The sequence below is a fragment of the Wyeomyia smithii genome, chromosome 3 (assembly GCF_029784165.1).
Source record: "Wyeomyia smithii strain HCP4-BCI-WySm-NY-G18 chromosome 3, ASM2978416v1, whole genome shotgun sequence".
Classification (NCBI taxonomy): Eukaryota; Metazoa; Arthropoda; class Insecta; order Diptera; family Culicidae; genus Wyeomyia; species Wyeomyia smithii.
The window spans coordinates 6,504,681-6,526,634 of record NC_073696.1 but is presented as its reverse complement, the minus strand read 5'-3'; the positions used below and the strand labels follow the sequence as shown (position 1 = coordinate 6,526,634).

General features: G+C 43.2%; 2 protein-coding genes across 3 annotated transcripts in view; one reads left to right on the top strand and one right to left on the bottom strand.

Moving 5' to 3' along the window:
* The first annotated feature begins 1,897 nt into the window (after positions 1–1,897).
* On the top strand, positions 1,898–21,621 carry LOC129733179 (lysosomal alpha-mannosidase-like). The gene is made up of 5 exons (XM_055694804.1): positions 1,898–2,144; positions 18,484–19,194; positions 19,250–19,383; positions 19,442–21,122; positions 21,183–21,621. The coding sequence occupies exons 1-5, from the start codon at positions 1,998–2,000 to the stop codon at positions 21,555–21,557; spliced, it is 3,048 nt and encodes a 1,015-aa protein (XP_055550779.1). The 5' UTR covers positions 1,898–1,997; the 3' UTR covers positions 21,558–21,621.
* LOC129733177 (cGMP-dependent protein kinase, isozyme 1) overlaps positions 21,554–21,954 on the bottom strand; it is a 118,625-nt gene continuing 118,224 nt past the window's right edge. For both annotated transcript variants that reach the window (XM_055694802.1, XM_055694803.1), the window contains exon 12: positions 21,554–21,894. In XM_055694802.1, the coding sequence (XP_055550777.1) occupies positions 21,732–21,894 (163 nt within the window). In that variant the 3' untranslated portion in view covers positions 21,554–21,731. The remainder of the gene's footprint in view (positions 21,895–21,954) is intronic.

Here is a 21,954-nt window from a genome sequence, read left to right as displayed (position 1 = left end):
TAATTGGGAACATTACTGGCATCAGTCCCAATTGGCGGTATAGTGCATTTGGGTGGTGGGAGCGGCACTACTCGCTCCGTCGGAGCTGCTTCCGGCCAGTGTGGCTTTTGCGAGAATTCAGCGGCCCAGTGCCTGAATCTCGCCACGACCTAGGCTAGCTCCCGCTGATGGTCCGGGACTGCTTGCTAGCAGTGAGCACTTCCGTGGCCTTCGGTAATCGCCAATTACCGACCCGTGGTGGCATTCAGCTCTGCCAGTGGCCGTCTAGCATGCCTATCAATAACTGGAGCGATGGCCAGCGCACCATTAAAAGCCTTAGAAGCTCTTTTGTATCTTTTACCTTTGCATCAATATGTGCAACTTGAAGCGGTAAAAGGTGCTCTCAGGCTCAAACGCGTTAAACTTCTTCAGGTAGGGGATCTAGAAGGACACTTACGAATCCCCAAAGATTTTCATCTGAACAACTTAGTAACAATGTATGAAGACTGAATGGAATCCAAGACTAACTTCAAAATTCCCTTCGAAGTGATTGAATCTTCTCGCAGCGAATGGGAAGAAGGAGGTTAGGAAACTCGTCCAGGATCACTCTTGTTTTCCACAGATGGCTCTAAAATGGGTGAATCTACTGGTGCTGGGGTTACTGGACCAGGAAATAACATATAAATTCCAATGGGACAGTGGCCCACAGTCTTCCAAGCTGAAATAAATGCTAACCTAACATGCACAAATATTTGTTTGGCTAGAAAATATAGATATGCCAATGTTTGTGTTTTCTCTGATAGTCAAGCAGCTCTTAATGCACTTAAAGCCTACACATGCCGGTCGAAGTTAGTTTGGGATTGTATTCTATCCTTACGACAACTGACTGTAACAAACGATGTAAATCTATACCTGGTCACTGTGGTATAGAATATAATATTTCTAACGTAATATAGTTCCAATAACAAGTCCAATCGCGATCGAATTCCCAATATAAATCTAAATCATGTTTCCATCCCAACTCCTATTCCAATCCCATCCTCAATTGCAATACTAATTCTAATTCCATTTCGGTTCCAAGTTTAATTTCAATCCAGCACTGATTCCCAATTCTATTATTAATTGCCATCCGAATTAGAATTGTATAAATATTACCTACATTCAAGACATTGAACCTTAATTTTAATAAAAATAAAATATCCTCTACTGACTGGTTATGAGACTGCTTTTTAAAGACACCTGTTATACAAGGTGGCAGAAACAGAAACTGATTTCTGACTTGATTTTTTTCTAACGATACTCAAGAGATTTACTATCGCGTTGTTAAGAGACACTTAACATATTCTAATACCGGCTTAAAAAGCAATCAAGGAAACTTTGGCCAGCAACTGATACTCTAAGTGAGTTTAAATCTGAACCTTCAATGGTAGTTTTACTCATCACTGACAAAAACGCGCAACTCATGACCACAACAAGCTGTGAGCTGCGCAGATGTGAACACAATATTGATTGATCCCCGGTGCCCTTCCGACTAATTGACAGCGCACCCACCAATTTCCAGGCGCCGGACTCAATCGTACAACCGTTATCGGCGACTTTTTGAGATCTCCCACGAAAACCTATCGAAATTCAATCCAAAATTTATATTTAGCTTCAGATTCTCTTTCTCTCGGCTGTTCGTGCTTATTTTCTATAACATGTCCCCGTAAAATTATGCAACAATGCCATTGTTCTCTGGCCCCAGGACAGACAGCGGGGATAACGAATCGATAAAAAAGACAATCAATAAGGCACCATGCAAAGAAAATGCTCTCGTACATTCGCTCACTGTATAACGCTGATAAACAATCTGACTTTCTTCGAATCGCCAGGCTGCTTCATATATAAGTATAGGCCACTCAATTAGTCAAGCTCGACGGCTCTAGGCGAGTGGATCGAACGCTAGAGGACAGTTTTGTTTCTTAATTTTCTGTACTGGTCAAAAGAAAAAGAATCAGACCTCGGCCTTAATTCGCGGAATGAAGTGTTTGTTGATTTTGACCGCCGCCGCGTTGATTGCGGTGGCGTCAGCGCGTCCGGGAAAGCACCACCGCGGCAACGGAATTCTGGTGGAGCAGTTCTCCGAGTGGGATCACGCCCAGCAAGGAGCCAAATGCGGATATGAGGTAAATATTCTGAACAAAATAGTGTTTTCATAAGTCATGGTAATTCATGAATACGAAACAAGATTAACTAGAAAAAAAATGAATTCATTAACTTCCATTCTATACGACTTCTGAAAAAAAAATGATATTTGAGAAAAAAAGCGAATTCTGAACGAGTTTTTTCCACTCCGAAAACCGTTCAGAAATGCGTAAATCTGACCAACAAATGTGAAAAGCAGTTTTTTCAAACCCCTGTTTAGGAGTTTACTGCTAGATTCAAAGCGAAACTGGCTGAAAAAGATAAAAAATGAGAAAACGAAAAACAGAATTTGCTGTAATTTCTTTTTTTTTTTCTTTATCAATATGACAAAAAGACTATACTGTTCCATCGAGCAAATGTTGGCCCTTGAATTTTTTTACGTTTTGTAAATGTGAAGTCTAACCTACATCTAAAATTGTTAGCTTGGGGGTACCAATTACCCGCGGTCATCTCGGGCTAATATATTACAGTCATACTCGCATACATACTTCTCAAGCATTTCAATCATTCATACTTGCGTTCTCTCCCGCCTTCATTCGAAGGGGTGAGGGAACCTAAACCTAACCTTAATACTAAGAAGTTGTTCTTGTTGCCAAGGATATCTCGGATGGGTTGTACAAGAATTCCAGTCAACATATTATAGAGATCCTCCCTAAAACGTTCACATGTTGGATTCAGTGATGTTATTCCTGAAAAGATTACCGTTTTGAGTGTAATGTTGGACCACTGAAAGGATACTGTAACAGTATCTACCTAGCTCACTATCCGACCATCCTTGCTACCCCGAACCGATTGCTCTGCTACGCAGAATTGGAATTAAGTCATGCGATTCACCCTCCCTAGAGAATACATGATCCTTATCATAGCTATGCTTTGCCAAGATGTCAGCCATTTCATTACCGGCAATCTCAGAATAAGGTGGAATCCACATAAAACTTACAGTGTAGTTGTACGATGAGAGATACGCAACGATACCTCTTAGGGGCCATCCACATATATCGTGGACAGATTTTTAACGGTTTTGACCCCCCCCCCCCCCCTCCGTGGACAACTGTCCATATAAATTCTAAAAAAAATGTATGGACCGTGGACATTAGTCAACCCCCCCCCCCCCTTTCCCTTCAAAGCTGTCCACGTGGTATGTGGATGGAATTTGATGTTCTTTATAGCTTCCAAAGCACTGAAGCTGACAGAACATATAAGATATTTTTTGACGTGGGACACGTCTTTGTTTACTATACTGGGATGCATTCTGTAAAATTGGAAATGAAACGGGCAAATGTTGCGTCAGATTTCAAACGCTAATAACAGCATAACCACATGATGGATAACAATAACCAATATGTTGTTGGATAGATAAAATGTATAGCAATTTTGTAATGTGTTAATTATCACTCTAATTTCATTGCTAAGCGGTAAAATTGATAATAATTTCAATAACAAATTTACGCGAATAATGAACCAATTACATGCGAGCATTCCTAGCACAGACGACGTGAATGGACACCATCCGTTCCCTGTGATATTCCCTGTATCAATTTCGAAATAAAAACTGACAGAGTCTCCCCGTCCCAATAGGTCAATTTATTTTTGCTTCCATGAGCTTAGACTAATATGATGTCTCGAAGGTAAAAGTTTTCCTAAAAGTTTGAAACAATACCCATCCTTGAACAACCTCTAAACCTGCGTGTTAGGTACTGTAGAACCTAATAAAAACTGATGTCTTGAAAGAAAACATGCTAGTAAAAGCAACAGTACCAGTGGAGTATAGAACCGCAGGTCTCTCGTCGTCTATGATTGCATTGGTACTCTTCTATTCGTACTGCAGCAGTACTATTCGTATTGCAGTGGTACACTTTTGTTCGTACATTTCTATTCGTATGCAATTGAGGAAAAACTACAATGCTGCTGTTGATGGTGATTGAAAGTTTATTTCATAAATATGATTGCCATGAATTACTCAACAAGAATTGTAAATTTTTGCAACGGATATTTTTTAAATTTTATCTTCGATATTCACTAAATAATCGTGACCGGATATTATCGAAAGAGTAAATTCCTAAATATATACATTTATAGAAGAGTAAGAACCTGCGAATGCTTGTGATTTTTTAGTTTATTTAGTAAGATTCGTACAGAATCTCTTTATATATTTCAAAATTGTTAGATGATATATTATTATTCTAAGCTTTACCATAATAAACGTATATTTCCTGTCTTCGTAATACAGCGAATGTAGTTGCAGGCAAATGAAAAAATTGTCAAGCAAAAAATAAAAATGTAATTGTGGATTCCTACGATTTTTTGCTGGAACTTGTTAGGAATTTTGTTGCTTCTTCAACAAGCATGATATGCTTGTGCCTTGTTAAATACATATTTTTGTGCAAAAAAAAAAATACTAAAGGCATAATATCGCCAAATATAAATGATATTTCTTCGAGTGTTAATGAATATATTCCAAAAATTGATTTCCAGGGGAGGCTGAAAATAAACACATTGATTCTGTCTGCAGACTCTGTATATTTTGTAACAAAAAATCCTCTAATTACAGTGTTTAGTCCCACGTCACCATTTCATACAACTCTAGGGCTGTATACCTTGTAGTATTTAGTAGAAGGTTTCTAATGTGTTCAATCACAAAGAGGATTGCTGATAATTCAGCTGAGAAAATTGAACATGGGTCATTCAACAGCCATCACACCTCTAGGTTGAGGCCACACGCCGACTCCATTTGTCTTCAGTGTACCATCCGTGAAGAATTCATCATCCTCAGAAAATGCTGACAACTTTTCTTAGTATACCGAGGATCTTTCACTGGGAATATCTCTCTGTAAGGAGGTATCAACTGACATTCGAAACATAATAGAGGAAAAACTGTAGTCAAAATAACGCTTCATCGCAGATTCTGTTGAGGGCAGAGTAAGGGAGTTTCTATACACTGTTGGGAACCTTGACTGTAGGTTTATGTTAAAGAGGCAATCTTATTTATTGAGAACTCTACTGGATGCAATATGACAATTGACAAGATACCTTCAATCAATTCAATTCATCAAAACGATCTCTAAGGGGAAAAACTTCAACAATTTTTGTACGAGCCGACGTCATCAAACCTCAGCAGATTCCCAGGCATCTGAAAAAAATACGCTCGAGCTTGATAAAGTGTAAGTTAGCTACTTACTTACTTCAGCAGCCTAGAGTCGTAGTGGCTCGTGTCGTATCAAGAATTTTCCTCCCTTCTTCTCGGTCCTGGGCTACTCGTCGCCAATTTCCTAGACGTCTCGATACTCGCAGATCCGCTGCAACCTGGTCAAACCATCTAGCCCGTGGTGCATACGCCTACGCTATTCTCCGCTTTCGGTTTGTACTCCTCCAAATATCCCAAGTATGCGAGCTCCTCTACCACTTCGAGTTCATCGCCGTCCATTATCACCGTCCGTGGGAGGCGAATGTTGGTTTCTTTCGAGCCTTTTCCTTTCATATACTTGGTTTTCGACGCATTTATTTCTAGTCCTACTCTTCTAGCTTCCACTTTTAGTCTGGCGTAGTTGGCCTCCGTTGTCGCTGAGTTTCTCGTGATAATGTCCAGGTTGTCTGGGAAGCCTATGAGTTGACTAACTTTGCTAAAAATCGTGACTCTCGTAGCCCTTGCCGGCGGCTCTGTTGTTCTTGGGGACTCGGCGTGTGGTCTCCGCGGGATTGGTTCAGCTTCTCAAAAAACTTGCGCGTATCGTTAGTCCGAAACAGCTGATCCAGCTCTTCACGATCTCTGTCCTCCAGCTGGTGCTTCTTCCTCCTCAGAATCGTGGTCAAATCATTTCAAGCTCGTCGGTTTTTGGCTGCGTTCCCTCTTGTAGCGATGCTCAGATAGTTTTTCCAAGCTCTCTTCATCCTCTCCATCGCTTGCTAGCATTTCCCGTCAAAACAGTCATTTTGTCGGCTCGACGTTACCACACCTAGTGCCGCGGACCTCTCCAATGGCCGAGAGTAACTTTCTCCATTCATCGTCAAGAGTCGAAACACATAATTCTCCCGTGGAAGTGCTTCATCGTGTAGGCGCGCGTAGTTCTCGGTAACCTGCGGGTTGGTCAACTGCCGGATGTCTGGCCGAGGAGGACGGTTCTGACGTGTGTGAAATACCGCGGCAAGTTTTGAGCGAACCATTAGGCCTCGGGAAGCTGCGAAGTTGATGCATCGTTGACCGTTGTCGTTCCTGTCAGTGTGTAGGCTGTGAGGCCCTATCACCGGTCTATACATCGCTTCCCTGGGCGTTCATATCCCCGATGACGATCTTGGTGTCCCGTGACGAGCAGCCGTCGTATGTTGCCGCCAACTGCGCGTAAAACGATTCCTTCTCGTCGTCAGGTCTACCTTTCTGCGGGCAATGCACGTTGCGATGATGCTGTAGTTGAAGAAACGACCTTTAATTCTCTAGTTGCTCAAGCAGCACCCTGTCTCCGCCCACAAAATTTAGCGACTCACAGTTCCAGGTAACGAGTTTCCACTCGTGGTCCGTTTTCCGTTACCTAGGTCCATGCCAAACGTTCCGAGTTTTATTTTCTCGGTTTTTCGTAGTGTAACTGTTTATGTAGGTTACCTTATTAGGGCCACGCTACCGAGTCGCGTAATGGGGCTTCCATCTTGGGTATAGCCTCCGAGGAAGCGCGTTTTTTTATTCAGCCGCCCACTCCGGGTCAGACGCTGTTATAAGCCGCCCCTAACCTGGAAAACAGACCTTCAGAAAGGCTGGGCTCCGGAGAGGTCAAACCACCTCCCCCTTATCTGTCAGCAAACGACCGAGGTCCCACCACGGGTTGGTTTGCACGATCTTCGCTTGATCACTCGTATCCCGGTTGGTACCACGGGAAGGTAGGAATGGAAGTTGCTGGGCAGGATGCTATAGACCACAATGGGATCTATTTTATGACAACTAGTACGCCACCACTTCACCCTTTTCTAAGATTCAGAAATAGTAAAATTCCAGAAAATCCAACTCAGAAACTTAAAGTAAGAGTTTCTTTGCTGATAGTGGGAGATTTTTTATAAGCGAGAACTTTATACCATCTGTGCCTGGCGAAGAATTGTTGCTTTGGGTCAAAGCAAGTTCTATTTCAGATAAAGCAAAATCTGTCGTTAAGTCGTTCACAAATTCAAGAGATTCACTAAACTCGGGCCCGTCAGAAGGAACGAACGATGATAAATTTTATTAGGAAATTCAAGAACCCACTCTGCATCGTAATTGTCAACGTGCGGCGGGAAAGGGTAATAATTATTCATTTTTCGAGCTGTACTCGATAGTGTTGTCATGGTTGTTTCTCTAGTCCGAGAGTCAACGAACTTTTTTCCAATTGTTACGTTTTTTTGGATTTAAAGATTTTTTACTACTAGCCGCAAGCCGCTTATATTCCAATAGGTGTCGGATTTCACAAGCATGGAAATGTTCACTCCCTAGCAATATTTCATGCAAATGTGTTCTTTGATTTATCAGTTATCGTTCAACTATTTCCACTCGCGTACAAGTTTCTATAGAAACGCTGCTGATTGTTTTTCGCTTCTAACAGTTCCGAATACAATAGAAGGAGACTGAATGATTCAAACACGGTAGTATTTTTTGTGTCCAAGTTCACTTGCACTCAACATTATCGCGAGAAGCTTTGAGATATTATCGCCAGTGATTCAAAATTATGAATCCAAATGAACGTTAGATTGCGTTCAATTGTTTGCTTGCCGGAGCTAATAGGTATCATCAATGCTTACGGAAATTGTAGCATGGTGCATTAGCATCTGATACTTGAAATCACCAAGAATCATCGTGGTATATCACGGTGAAAGCACGACGTGGAGTAGCCGAATTACGCCTACAAGCAACCAACATTTGAAAGAATCATTGCGATCGCTTGAGTGCAATCGTTTACGATTCTTTCGTGAAACACTCGCTATATGTTGCTCGCTCCGCCTAAAGCAGGCAATACTGAAACAAAATCATCAAAGAAAGCTACCATATATTTCTTTGCTCTAAGTTGTCTCTTGCAAGCTTGAGAATGTAACTTTTAATGGTGATGGTTTGCTAGGATTGAAAGCTTATAAATAGCACGTTCAGAAATGATACCCGAATGATTGCTATACGATACGAGTTTTTCCATCCTTGAGATTTCACTATGTTTTTAAACTCTTTCAATGCCTTAGAACGTTTTTTTTTTTTCACTATTTCCAAGCATTCACTATACCATGTTTGCAGACTGTAGAAGAAACAGGGACGGCTCTGGTTTGTGCTTGAGAAGCAGTTTCGATCATAAGCTTGCTAAGAAAATAATGTAGATCTGGGAAAGCTACCTCCCAACAGTTTACAGCTTTGAGCGTAACCTGTGAAAATTGCATCCAATCGATATTTTTGGTAAGATCGTACGGCATTGTGGTTTCAAATGTATTCAATTTTTTTTTTTAATTTTATAGACGCTTTAACCATTTATTTTATTTGCATCAACTTTTGGAAGTTTCTCGTATATGATGTCTGAAGTTCTGTCCTTCATTTCCAGGTATTCCACAGTGTCCTGGAATCCACACCAGACATATGTCTTTATTTACAATATCGTTTTCGCAAGCTTTCAAGCTGTAAGGATGGTCCATGGATTTTTATTTTTTTATTTGTTGGGGAGTTTCAGATTGCTGTCCGAATTCCCATGATTTCTGCTGACAGTACGGAGCATTAGTTATTGATTCTGCCACATATCGAAATGTTTTCCGAATGCACTCCGAAACCAACCTCACATTCTTTTTTGAACCACCTGTGAGTATTTATAACTTGTCGATGAGCCGCTTGCACTTTCTGTGGGTTGTCTCCGGCTTTTACCATGCGCAACATAGACCAATTTACTTCAACTGCTTTCTGATTCCATCGTTGATTACCCATTCGCCATATACATGTAATTTTTGGAAAGTCCGAATCTGTTATTGCAGCAAATGATACTTTTGCTCTTTCTATCACTGTAAGATTAGTAACTCTGTTTATTTCTAACAATCTTACAAATGTATTCCGTATGGGAAATTCTACGTAAATCGGCAAATTATCGCTTCCAGCTGCGTCATCCAGTACACACCAGTTGCAACTCAAGGCTAAGCTTGAAAAACAAATCGAAAGATCTACTCGGTTACATCTAGCTGGGGGACAGGCCAATCGCGTAACCTCGCCTGTATTAAGACGCCTGTATCGGACGAGGTAATTGATTGGTTAAATTTCTGAGAGCCGTTAGACTCAGTGAACAAGACGCTGGAATGTAGACTGAAACAACAGTGACCCGTTGGTCAACAACTTCAATTGTACACGCCACTGCCTCTACTGTCTCTAGGTTCACTAACTGTACACGACTATAAGAAAAGTTGTCTTTTATACCTAACAAAAACCCACCAGCACGACTTTCGCGATCTTCTCTATTGATGTTAAATTTCGGAACGGCCAGATTAAAACCATCAGTCAGAAATGTTTCTGACAGCGCAAAACAATCAGCACCAACAAAAAAAATTCTAAGATTCGCCTGTTTTGGCAAGAAACTTCTACAGTTTCACTGGAATAAGGAAAATTTATTTCTAGATTGTCGTGAATTAGCCATCGATAGTCAAAAACATTTCAATGATAGGGGAAAAAATTCTGAGATTGTTCAGAAGAGTACTCAAAATAGGAGTTAATTTCATCAATGCATCTGTCCACATTGGTGGTTTACCGGTAAAACAAAAACCGGTAAAACCGATATTTTTTTCAGTACCGAAATACCGGTATTGGAGAGGCGAAAAAACCGATATTTTCGGTATTTTTCTTTAAATTGAAAAAAAAAAACGTCACAATATTCATAAATCATTGTTAGGCTAATGAATGCTACTCACTTAGGTAGGCGTTACAAATCACATGATGATGTATACAGGGTGTAAGGTAGCTCACTTTCTATCAAATCCCTTAAGGGGTGATTGAGGACCCTATTTGATGAAAAAAAAACCTTCTGCGCATGTGGTCAAAATTTAACTACTGAAGAGTTATTCTCTTTTTCTAGTTTTCGGTTATGTTCATCTCAACGAGGTCTATCACAAGAAGTATGATAGCTAGCTCAGTTATGTTGGTTCTTTTGGAGAGCTGAGAAAATTTCGTAAGCAATAGTGTCTCAAAAATTCACAATTTTCTGCTCGTTAAAGGCAAACATAACCGAAAACTGAAAATAGTGAATAACTCTGCAGTAGTTGAATTTTGGCCATATGTGTAGAAGGATTTTTTTTCTTATCAAATATGGTCCTCTATCGCCCATTAAAGGATTTTATGTGAGCTCCCTAACATCCTGTATAATAAATACATTTAGACAGATGCAACATTAAATATTAATTAACCCTTGTCTATGTATCAATTTTTGTTATTTTCTGACAATCTGCTCGGATTCAGACGATGTGTTTGTGTGTATCGATAATATGTCAAAAAACTTCATATCAATAAAGCAACACATTCATTGTTTAAGTATAACAGCTAATCTCTCTACACATTCATACTCACAGAGGCAACGCGTGGGTTTTAAACCTACCAGTTTAACTACAAATAATGAAATCATAGTTTGAGGCAGTAATCACAATCATGTCAGCGAAAATACGCAAGTCATTATTCATTTTGTGCTATTTAAAAACAATAAATAAATATAAATCAATAAATAAAATTTGGATTAGGAATTTATTTTTGTTGATACAAAGTGTTCACAGGATGAAATAATCAACCAATGAAGAATTTCATCCTAAAAATTACTGCTCCTTGATAAAGTGAAATTTAAATAGCTGTAGCCTGTAGCATGGTCAAAGCTTCGTCGCCCGTATCGCAGCGGGCTTTTATTAGCATCTAGCTGAATGTATCCGGCCTTACTCGTGTAAAAGCTTCTGCTTTTTCTATCATTTTCTACATTTTTATATATTTTTTACCAACCTCTCATTTCAAATATTTATTTCTATTTCAGTTACAAACTTGTACATATGCCACATTTTTCGTTTCTCCATCAGGAGCTAAAGTTAATAAAATAATTATAATATTAAATAATTTGGACGAACTGTTTAAAGAGCATCGAGCAGAATAAAGAAGTATTTACCTTCGATTCATTCGGATTCGTGAAAAGTAAATTCTGGTTTGATCGTGATTTCTTTTTTTTACTTCATTCATTTACTTTTTTCAACAGTTTCAAATATTGTTTTTCTACGAATTTTAAAGTTATTCACTAATTTGAAACTAAGCTTTGCGATACGAAAGAAAGTTAAAATAAAAATCTGCATGTTTTTTGTTATTACATGAGTTTTGAAATTATGTTCTTCGTAATCATATCACTAGATTCATTCATTGGAGTTTTTCAAACACTGTTATCCAGTGTTGTATCTGGATTGTATGCCACAAGAGATCAAAACAATGGTCGCAGAGGTCCTAATCTTACAAAAAAAAAATCTGGATCGTAATGGAGCATAGATACTCATAAATGCAAAAACATAATCATGCAGCGACACGTCCATACATAGATGCAACCTGAGACGCTAAGCAAAAAATTAATTTCAAAATTAAATTTATGTAGGTAACGTCTTCGGCAGTGGCTTACTTCGGCAGGTTTTTGCATAAGACTGCAGCAGAAAACCGGCCGAAGAAAACCACTTCCGGAGACGTTCGACACCCTTTCATTATTTTTTAGTTTTATTTTTAAATAGTACAGAGTTTTTTTTTTTTTCGAAGACGATCATCATTACTTCCCGAAGCTATGATTTCAAGAATTTTGCAGTTGAAAAAGTAGGTTTAAAGACCATGAGTCACCTCTGGTTTGTATTAATCTGAAAAAATAAAAATACCGGTTTTTTACCGGTTTTACCGGTTTTTATTTTTATGAATACCGAAATACCGGTTTTTCGAAAAGTGGGTAATACCGACCACCCTAATTCACACAGACACACACACACCACATACCCACACATACGCACACACATACACGCTCACAGATACACACATACACGCTCACACATACACACATACACGCTATCACATCGGGGTACAGGTCGGGGTACACACACATCACTTACTTTCAATACGGGTTACGTTGCAGTTGAGGAATGGGTGCGAGAGAATATTAAACAGAAAGATGTACGAGAGAACTACTTTGGAAATGAAATGTTTTTCTGCTATCATTAGTGATGCGGCTTACCGTGCAACGCACGGGCTGTTTGAATTAATCGGTGAGTTCAATGATCAATTCAACTTTTGGAATTTCGTTTAGCGGTTGGTCTCAAATGTTTTGTCTTCACGAAAAAATTCCCCATGCAAATTTCCAACTGATTCGTGCACGCTGCGTCTTTCCCAGAGGTACAGTCACAAAATTCTGTTCCCACATGCGGACATTTGATGCAACCCCTCTGTTGCATAGTCTAAAACATAAAAGATAAAATAATTTTACCGACATTCCTTTGCCAGAAAAAAGTGCTGATACTAGACACCTTATTTTCCACGGAAGTAACGTCGACGACCGCATGGCAGCGCGATGAATTGGCAACACAAGAAGAATAGCGCTAAAGTTTTCAAAGCCAAGAAATAAAATGCTATGGAAAGTCATGCGGAAAATTTGGAATAGGAAATTTTGTTTCTTCGGGGTCAGAGTAGAATTTGTTTAATAAAATTAATCTAAATTTCAGTTTTTAACCTCTGTATGCCTGAAGGGCACTGGGTACTGAAATGCCACTGCGACATTCTTGCTGATTGTCTTTTGTGGCGGGCCCCGATTGCTGTGCACAGGTTACGGATTGTTCGTACTCATTGATGGAGTAGAACTGTTTTGTTGTAAACCTGTACCCCAATTAGGTACAACATAGTTGATGAAACTAATGACCTGCTTGGGATTGGAGCTCCATGCTTGGTATGGAGTTAAAAGGTAACTTCCTAAGAAGTTGTACCTAGAGGAAGCAAGAGCTTCGCAAGAGCAAAGCAAATGCTCTGAACTCTCTGGTTCAGATTTGCAGAATCGGCAGGTGTCGTTCAACACTACGCCGATTTTCTTTAAATGATAAAAAGCGGGACAGTGTCCGGTGAGGAGTCCCGTGATTATCCGTAGGTCACTACGATTTAGACTAAGTAGCTTTCTGGCGGTTCCAGGGTTCGGATAGATAAACTGTTTGCCTTGTCTACAACCCTGTGCCTGTTGCCATTGGGATACTATTTCTAGCCTTTCCCAAGTTAATAGTTCGCTTTTGATAGCGGAAATGGACGTACCCAGAAACGGCTCGGGACCAATAAACCGCTGAGCTGATCCCTGTCTTGCTAGGTAGTCAGCGTGTTCATTACCCTCGACTCCGCAGTGTCCGGGCACCCAAAACAGAAAAACTGAATTCTGTCGGGAAAGTTCCCGTAGAGTTTCAATGCATTCCCAAACAAGTTTGGAAGCGCATTTGATGGACTTAAGTGCTAGTAGTGCTGCTTGACTGTCCGAGAATATACCGATTTTCGCATGTCTGTAGTTGCGTTGCAGACATATTTTTGCGCAGATATATATGGCATATACCTCTGCTTGAAAAACGGTGGGCCATTTTCCCAGGGAAAACGTTTCCCTGATACCGGGTCCGTATATACCAGATCCCGTTAGGGATCCCATTTTCGAGCCGTCCGTATAAAAATTGACGATGCCAGGTGGAAGATTAGGCCCTCCATTGTTCCACATAGAGCGGTTTGTTTCAATCACTCTATATGGAATATCCATGTTGGACCTAACGTCCATCCAGTCGGAGACTGTGGTTAATAGCGGAGTTAGTTTGAACTCCCTAAGTATGCGAAGGTGGCCGATTTGGTCCCCTTCAAGTATGGTTTTCCTCCTTTGCAACCTTAGAGCGCCAAGCTCTGCTTCCTTTTTCACATGAAGATGTAGGGGTAGTAGGCAAAGCATAGCTTCCATGGCTGCAGTTGGAGTTGTTCGCATAGCGCTGGTAACCGAAAGACATGCAAGTCTTTGAACTTTTTTGAGTTTGGCTTGCGCAGTCACTTCGTTCACCTTAGGCCACCACACTAGGGCAGCATAGGTGATTCTTGGTCGGGCAATGGTCTTGTAAGACCAGAGTGCCAAGTCTGGTTTCAGTCCCCAGGTCTTACCGAAGAGAGTTCTGCAGGCCCAGATCGCTGAGATCGCTTTCTTAGCGGCATGATCCAGTTGTGCAGACCAGTTCAGTTTCTTGTCCAGAATAATTCCGAGATATTTGACTTCATTGCTGAAGCCCAGTCTAACTCCACTCAGTATTGGAGGAGGGATGGAGATCGTCCTTCGTCTGCCGAATGGAATTAGGACTGTTTTTAAGGGGTTTATGTTTAGACCCTCCTGTAAACACCATGACATGGTGGTATTCAGAGCCGTTTGCATTCGGCTCGACAGAGTTGCGTCATCTTTACCTCTGACGATGAGGACGATGTCATCGGCGTATCCAATGACCTCGTAACCAAGCTGTGAAAGCTTGTTGAGAAGTGCGTCGACAACTAGTGACCATAACATGGGCGAGAGAACTCCTCCTTGCGGACACCCCTTGATCACTGACATTGTTACAGACGAATCTCCCAAGGTTGCTGTGATCACTCTGCTAGAGAGCATTGCGTGTATCCAGTTCCTTGAAGTTTGGTCGATTCCCTTATGAGAAAGAGCCGTATCGATTGATGCAAAGGACGTGTTATCGAAGGCCCCTTCAATATCAAGAAAGGCACATAGCGCCGTCTCCTGATAACTTAGGGACTTTTCAATCAACGTCACTAAGCTGTGAAGAGCAGTTTCTGTTGACTTGCCGCTTTGATAGGCATGTTGGTTCCTGTTCAGCGGGGAGTCTTTAAGAAACTCATCACGGATATATTTATCCATTATTTTCTCCGTCAACTTGAGAAGCGATGAAGTCAGACTTATGGGTCTGAAAGTTTTAGGTAGGGTTTGTCCTTTCTTCCAACTTTGGGGATAAACACTACCTTCACCTTCAGCCAGTTATCCGGAATATGGCCCAGGATAAAGCTGGCTCTGAAGAGGTTGATGAGTTCGGACATGATAACTGCGGCCGATTTTTGTAGAAAGATGGGTAGTATGCCGTCTGGACCAGGAGACTTCATAGGGTCGAATGAGCTTAGAGCCCAACCTATTGAAGCTTCCGTGAACAGTCGACGGGCCAGCAGGATGGACTCCCGAGACGCCATATGTCTCGAATTGTCCTGCCGCGACCCATCACTATTCAGTTCTTCGGTCTCTGTCGATCCAGGAAAGTGGGTGTTTATAAGAACCTCCAGCGTTTCCTTGGTAGTGACAGTGAGGCATCCATCCTCTTTCCTCACCTGTCCTAAACCGTTAGTATGGTCTTTGGACATCGCCTTTTGGAGCCGCGTAGCTTCCGGCAGAGTTTGGATTCTTTCACAGAAACTAACTCTGGATTTCCGTTTAGCCTTGCGTAGCTCGGCGTTGTATTTAGTGAGGGACGCCCTGTAGTCGTCCCAGTTAGACGTGACTTTTGCCCTGTTGAACAACCGCCTAGTTTCCCGACGAAGGTCGCTAAGTTGATCATTCCACCAGGGTACGTCACGGCATACTGACCGCTGTGTTAGTGGACAGTTAGCGTCGAAAGCATCCATGATTCTGTTTTGTAGATCATTTGCTGCCGAATTCAGGTCAACAGGATTCGTTGATCCACGGCTCCTGGATGAAAGCAGCCGCTAGCTGCTCTTTGGCGAATCTCCTGCAAAGAACACCCGAGGCGCCTTTTGCGTGATGGAGATTCGCTTGCACGCAGCGAAGGCTGCTCACTTTGCAGCGAAGTTGCCGTCTTTGTCCGGATCGGAAGATGATCCTGGTATTGGCTGACGGCTGCCAACAGCGGTTTGGCTGGTTGATGGAAGTTGCTCTTCCTCACTGTTCGGCTTCGGTTGCAGCAGTCGATTGGGAACAGAAGGTCGTCGCGCACACTGTGGCGGTTTTTGACTCCGGGGGGTGCGACTTTTCGGTGGTTGATGCTTCACACTCTTGCGAGTCTTCGGCGGAACCGTCCGAGCAGCCGCGGGGTTGCGTTTTTTGGGTGGTGACAGGGCACTCACGGGGGAGCATCCTGCGCGTACCTTCCCAATCGCAGGGTTGCGTTTGGGTGGTTGTGGGGCACTCCCGGAGGAGTTTCCCACGCGAACCTTTAGCCCATTCGCAGGATCGTTTTGCCTGGGTGGTGGCAGAGTACTCCCGGAGGAGTTACCCGCACGTACCTTCCCTGACATTGCGACGGAGTCTTTCCTGCCTGTGACGTTCGGCCTTCCGCTTACCTTTCGGATGCGTGCTTTGCCGAAACCGTAGTGCAGTTCATAATTTCTACTCTCAACGAGTTTGGCCGATTCTTCGTCAATATCCAGAACTAGTTCGACCAAGGTCTTTACCAATTTGCGGTTACAGACTCGCCACATTTTGGTAGAGAGATGGTCGTTCTGATTCTGGAGTGAACGAAGAATCTTCTCGTCCGGAGAGTTCGCACTGTCCGCGAAGTAACCGACATACCGTCTGGCCTTCGGCAGATCCTTCATGTGGTATACACGAAGTTGTGCTCCCTCCCATGGTACGAGAGAAGGTACCTCCCTTTCCAACCACTGCACTGTGTCGTTGTCGGCACAGGCAAGTTGCAGGAAGCCATTTTTTAGATGGCAACCGTTAAACTTGGGCTTGGTGGTTGGATTTTCCTGGTCCGCAGTGTGATCGAGGATGGAGGTCTGGACAGCCTGAAGCTGGTCCGTTGTGAGTAGGGAGCTGGGGTGGGTAGCAGAAGTAACCGCAAGGCTTATAGCTCCCACCATGTCCCTATATGTGGCCTTCGGGAGCGGCTTCGAACCCGATGACCCCAAACCAGTGCCGTTCCGCAGTTTTTTAGGCTGTGGACACTTAGTACTGGTGTTTGGTGACACCAAGTCGTCCGACCGCTGTCGCTTGACGGCAACTTGGTTCGATTGAGCAGGCTGCTCTGTTGGAAGGAGGGCCAGCTTCCTGGCTTCTTCGTACGAGAGACCGGAGCGGAGATTTTTGCTCAGTCGCCGCCTTTGCGCATTTGAAAGTCGCTTGACAAGGGGTGCCGATGATTCGGGTTTCCCTTCGTCATCGGGCCTTGTCTGTGGACCGGGAACTAAGTCCATTTGACTTTCGTCATTCCCTTGTGGAGAAAGTAGGATTAAGGATGAAGCCGAGGGTCCTCCGTCCAGCGATTCGCTGTCGAGGTTGAAATCATCCTCATGCTCCATCTCCTCCGTTCTGCCCGGTGCGTTTGTTTTTATTGGACTACGCTCCGATGAGTCCATGGGTTCCGGCAAAGAAAGGCTGCCGGTGGCCGAATTTTGTGAAGTTTTGTCGTTCATAAAATTCCCACGAGTCGCTGGGTAAAGAAGAGTCCGCTGCATCAGTGACCCGCGTGATGCAGTAAGGGCTAATTACTGTGAAGGGTGCCCTGGTACTCCACAGGCTCCGTTAGAGGCTGGGTATTTCTTAAACCCCCCCCCCCCCCCACCACGTCATCCATCGGCACGGGTCGCATAACACCTTAGCTTAGGGGTTTTAGCCATTGGATTTTACGCAACAGCCATGGTTAAGAGCTGTTGCAACCATCCTCTTCTACAGGGGCTTTGGACCCTCTGCTACAGTTCTCAATAATTCAAGTCTATTCGTAAAGGCTAAACTGAACCAAGAGAATCGTAACAGGCGGAGTTCTAAATTTCAGTTAGATCGAATGTAATATTAATGGTGAAAAAGTGCAGGGATGTTACGGATGTGATTTTTTAGACATCTGCAGATGCAGATGCGGATGCGGACATGTGATTACGGATGCAGATGTTGATGAGTATGTCAATTTTCATGCGGATGTCCCGCATTCGCGGATGCAGATGCGGATATCCGTAGCATCCCTTGTGTTATTCTATTTTGCTTTTTTCACATAACCATGCTTCTCCCCAGTACAAAAGTTATTTCGGCGAGCAGTAAATACACCAAGGAAAATTTTTCTGCAATATTTTATGAAGCGATATTTTATTTCAATATCCGCATGGTATGATGCTGATGCGGATATGTGACTACGGATGCAGATGTTGATGCGGATGTCAATTTTCATGCGGATGTTCCGCATTTGCGGATGCGGATATCCTTTACAACCCTAAAAAAGTGTAATGAATCAGAGATTTGAATCAATTTAAAGATTTTATAAAATGCTAGTAATATATGTCATTCTTGCTATAAGATCAATCATAATTATCAAAGAAATAGATAGAATAATTATTAAAAAACCTTCAACTTATTATAATGTCATTACAAGTCCTGTCCAACGGCACGCAAAGGAATGCTCAACCTTCACCTTGTCCCGCACACCCACGACGATGTCGGATGGCTAAAGACGGTCGATCAATACTACTATGGCAGCAGAACTAGCATCCAGCGGGCCGGTGTCCAATATATTCTGGACTCCGTGATCGATGCCCTGCTGCACAACCCGGAACGCAAGTTCATCTACGTCGAGTCGGCTTTCTTCTTTAAATGGTGGGATGAGCAATCACCCCAAACGCAGGCAGACGTAAAGCAGTTGGTCCAGGAGGGACGGTTGGAATTCGTTAATGGAGCGTGGAGTATGAATGATGAGGCTGCGGCACACTATCAGAGTTTAATCGATCAGTTCACATGGGGACTGGGACTGCTAAACGATACCTTCGGAGAGTGCGGCCGACCGCGGGCGGGCTGGCAGATTGATCCGTTCGGGCATTCGCGGGAGCATGCCTCAATGCTGGCGCAGATGGGTTACGATGGCATGTTCTTCGCTCGACTTGATCATGCTGATCGGGCCAAGCGGGAAGCCAGCAAGAAGACGGAGCTGATTTGGAAATCTAGTGCTAACCTAGAGGATAGTGATATGTTCACAACTATTTTGTACACTCTGTACCAGGCTCCGCCTGGTTTCTGCTACGATGTGCTCTGTTCGGATGAACCTATTTTGGACGGAGCTGAGAGTGCGGAGAATAATGTGGAGGAAAGGGTATGTTCCTGTTATTCTTAGCAAAGACTTTTTCAATAATTGTGGACCATTTTAGATCGACGTTTTTCTTGAGTGGGTTTACGGAATGGCCGAGAAGTATCACTCGAACAATCTGATCCTAACCATGGGCGGTGATTTTACTTACCAGGATGCCGGCATGTACTTCAAGAACATGGACAAACTTATCAAGTAAGTTTTCCTACTATAAATCAAACTGATTGATACAGTCTTTTACTTCCTACTTTAGATACACCAACGCCCGCCAAGAGCAAGGGGTGATGGTGAATGCCTTCTACTCAACGCCAACCTGCTACCTAAAGGCACTGCACGATACCGACCTCACCTGGCCCACCAAAACGGACGATTTCTTCCCGTACGGTTCGGATCCGTACACCTACTGGACGGGGTATTTCACCTCGCGCCCAACTTCCAAGCGATTCGAACGTCTCGGAAATCACCTCCTACAAGTCTGCAAACAGTTGACCGCTCTGTCGACGGCCACTCGATCAAGCTACTTCCAGAATCGTCTCACCGTTTTACGCGAAGCGATTGGAGTTATGCAGCATCACGATGCGATCACCGGAACCGAAAAGCAACATGTTGCCGATGATTACGCCAGAATGCTGCACGTGGCGTTCGAAGCTTGCACCGAAAACACAAACATTGCGTTGAACGAGTTAACTCGTAAAGTTGACGTTCCCCCTCCGCAGGTTACCTTTGAGTCGTGTCACCTTTTGAACATAAGTCACTGTGTGACTTCAGAAACTAAGGAGTCGTTTGTGGTAACCTTATACAACCCGTTGGGACATTCTACGTATCACTATGTAAGACTTCCGGTGAACGGTAACAGCTACTCGGTCAAGAACGCGGCGGGTGTCGACATTTCCATTCAAATGATTCCCATACCGGCAACTGTATTCAGTCTCAACTCGCGGGATAGTATTGCGAACCAAGAACTCGTATTTTTAGCGGACGAAATTCCTCCGATGGGCTATGCGTCCTTCTACGTTACGGAAAAATACGATGCGAAAGCACGCGATGACACCAACGCTCAGCAGATTATCAGCATTGGAAACAAACATCTTTCGGTGTATTTCAACAACAATGGTTTCCTAAATTTGATCAACATCAACGGTGAAAGTCACTGGCTGCACCAGGATTTCCTGTACTACGAGGGAGCTCTCGGTGATAATCGTGAGGCTAAGAACCGTTCATCCGGAGCGTACATTCTACGACCAAATGGAACGGAAAAACATGTCACCGACTCAGTTCGGCTGGAAGTTTACATGGGTGATCACGTCCAGGAAGTTCATCAGGTGTTTAACGAGTGGATCAGTCAGGTGATTCGCGTCTACGAGGACGAGCAGCACGTTGAGTTCGAGTGGATGGTCGGACCGATTCCGGTTGAGGATGAAATTGGAAAAGAAATTATTACTCGTTATCAGTCGGATATTAAATCCAATGGGGTCTTCTGGACGGATGCCAACGGTAGGGAAATGATAAAGAGAGTGCGAAATCATCGTGATACTTGGGATGTGGAACTGCTGGAGCCAGTCCCTGGTAATTATTATCCGGTGACGGCGAAGATCGCCCTAGAAGATGATAACTGGCGGATGGCAGTTTTGAATGATCGAGCTCAAGGAGGAACCAGCATGGAGGATGGTGTACTGGAGCTGATGGTTCATCGTCGATTGCTGATGGACGATGCGTTTGGCGTTGGTGAGGCACTGAACGAAACTGCTTATGATACAGGGCTGATCGCACGAGGAAAGCATTATTTGATGTTCGGTTCTAAAGCTACCCAATCGCCAACTATGAAGACGAAGGAACGCTTCCTTCAGAATCAGGTGCACACCCCTGCTTGGGTGTTTGTCAGCGATGCCACTGAAGTTCCGTACAACGCTTGGCAGACGAATTTCAGAAGTGTCGTAAGTTGAAATTGACTTTACTTGTAGAATCAGTACAATTTTATAATACTTTTTTACCAGTTCTCAGCTCTATCAGAATCGCTACCTATGAACGTAAACCTTCTAACGTTTGAACCGTGGAAGCAGCCGTACACTTATCTGGTGCGCTTCGAGCATCTGCTTGAGAAGAACGAAGATCCCTTGTACTCTTCACAGGTCACTATCAACCTGAAGACGCTTTTCTCTGCATTCGATATCTACAGTATCCGTGAAACCACCTTGGGTGGCAACCAATGGAAAGAGGACAAATCCCGGCTAAAGTTCTACGCCGATCCCGTCCCGCAGTTGGAGGAACCCGCCAGCCAGAGCGCACCCCAGCATGACGATTCCAATGTAGTCACCCTGGGCCCGATGGAGATTCGGACGTTCATCATGGAAATGAAGTTCAACTATTGATTTTAACATAGTGTCATTGTCATAAAACTTCATACAATAAAGCTACTTCAATGTTCAAACTCCACGTTAAAGTATTCTTAAGCAAAAAACAACAAGAGATAAATTTCTAAGATTACAAACGCTAAGGCCACTTGTTCCTCGCAGAAGCTCGTATTTGATATTGCCTTGAGTGCACTAGAAATCAATATCCCATCCGGAGTTCTCATCCGGCGGTACGTCCGAATCGGGCGGGAAAGTATCGAAGTTCGACAAATCGAGCGGTCCTTTCAGCTTCGGTTGTAGGGGCGATTTGAACGTCAGATTAGATAGGCCCTCCCAGTCGAAGCCCTGGAACCATCTGAAATAGAAAACCGGGTTGTGTTAATGACGGACGCTTTAGAAACCATTTGTTAGTAGA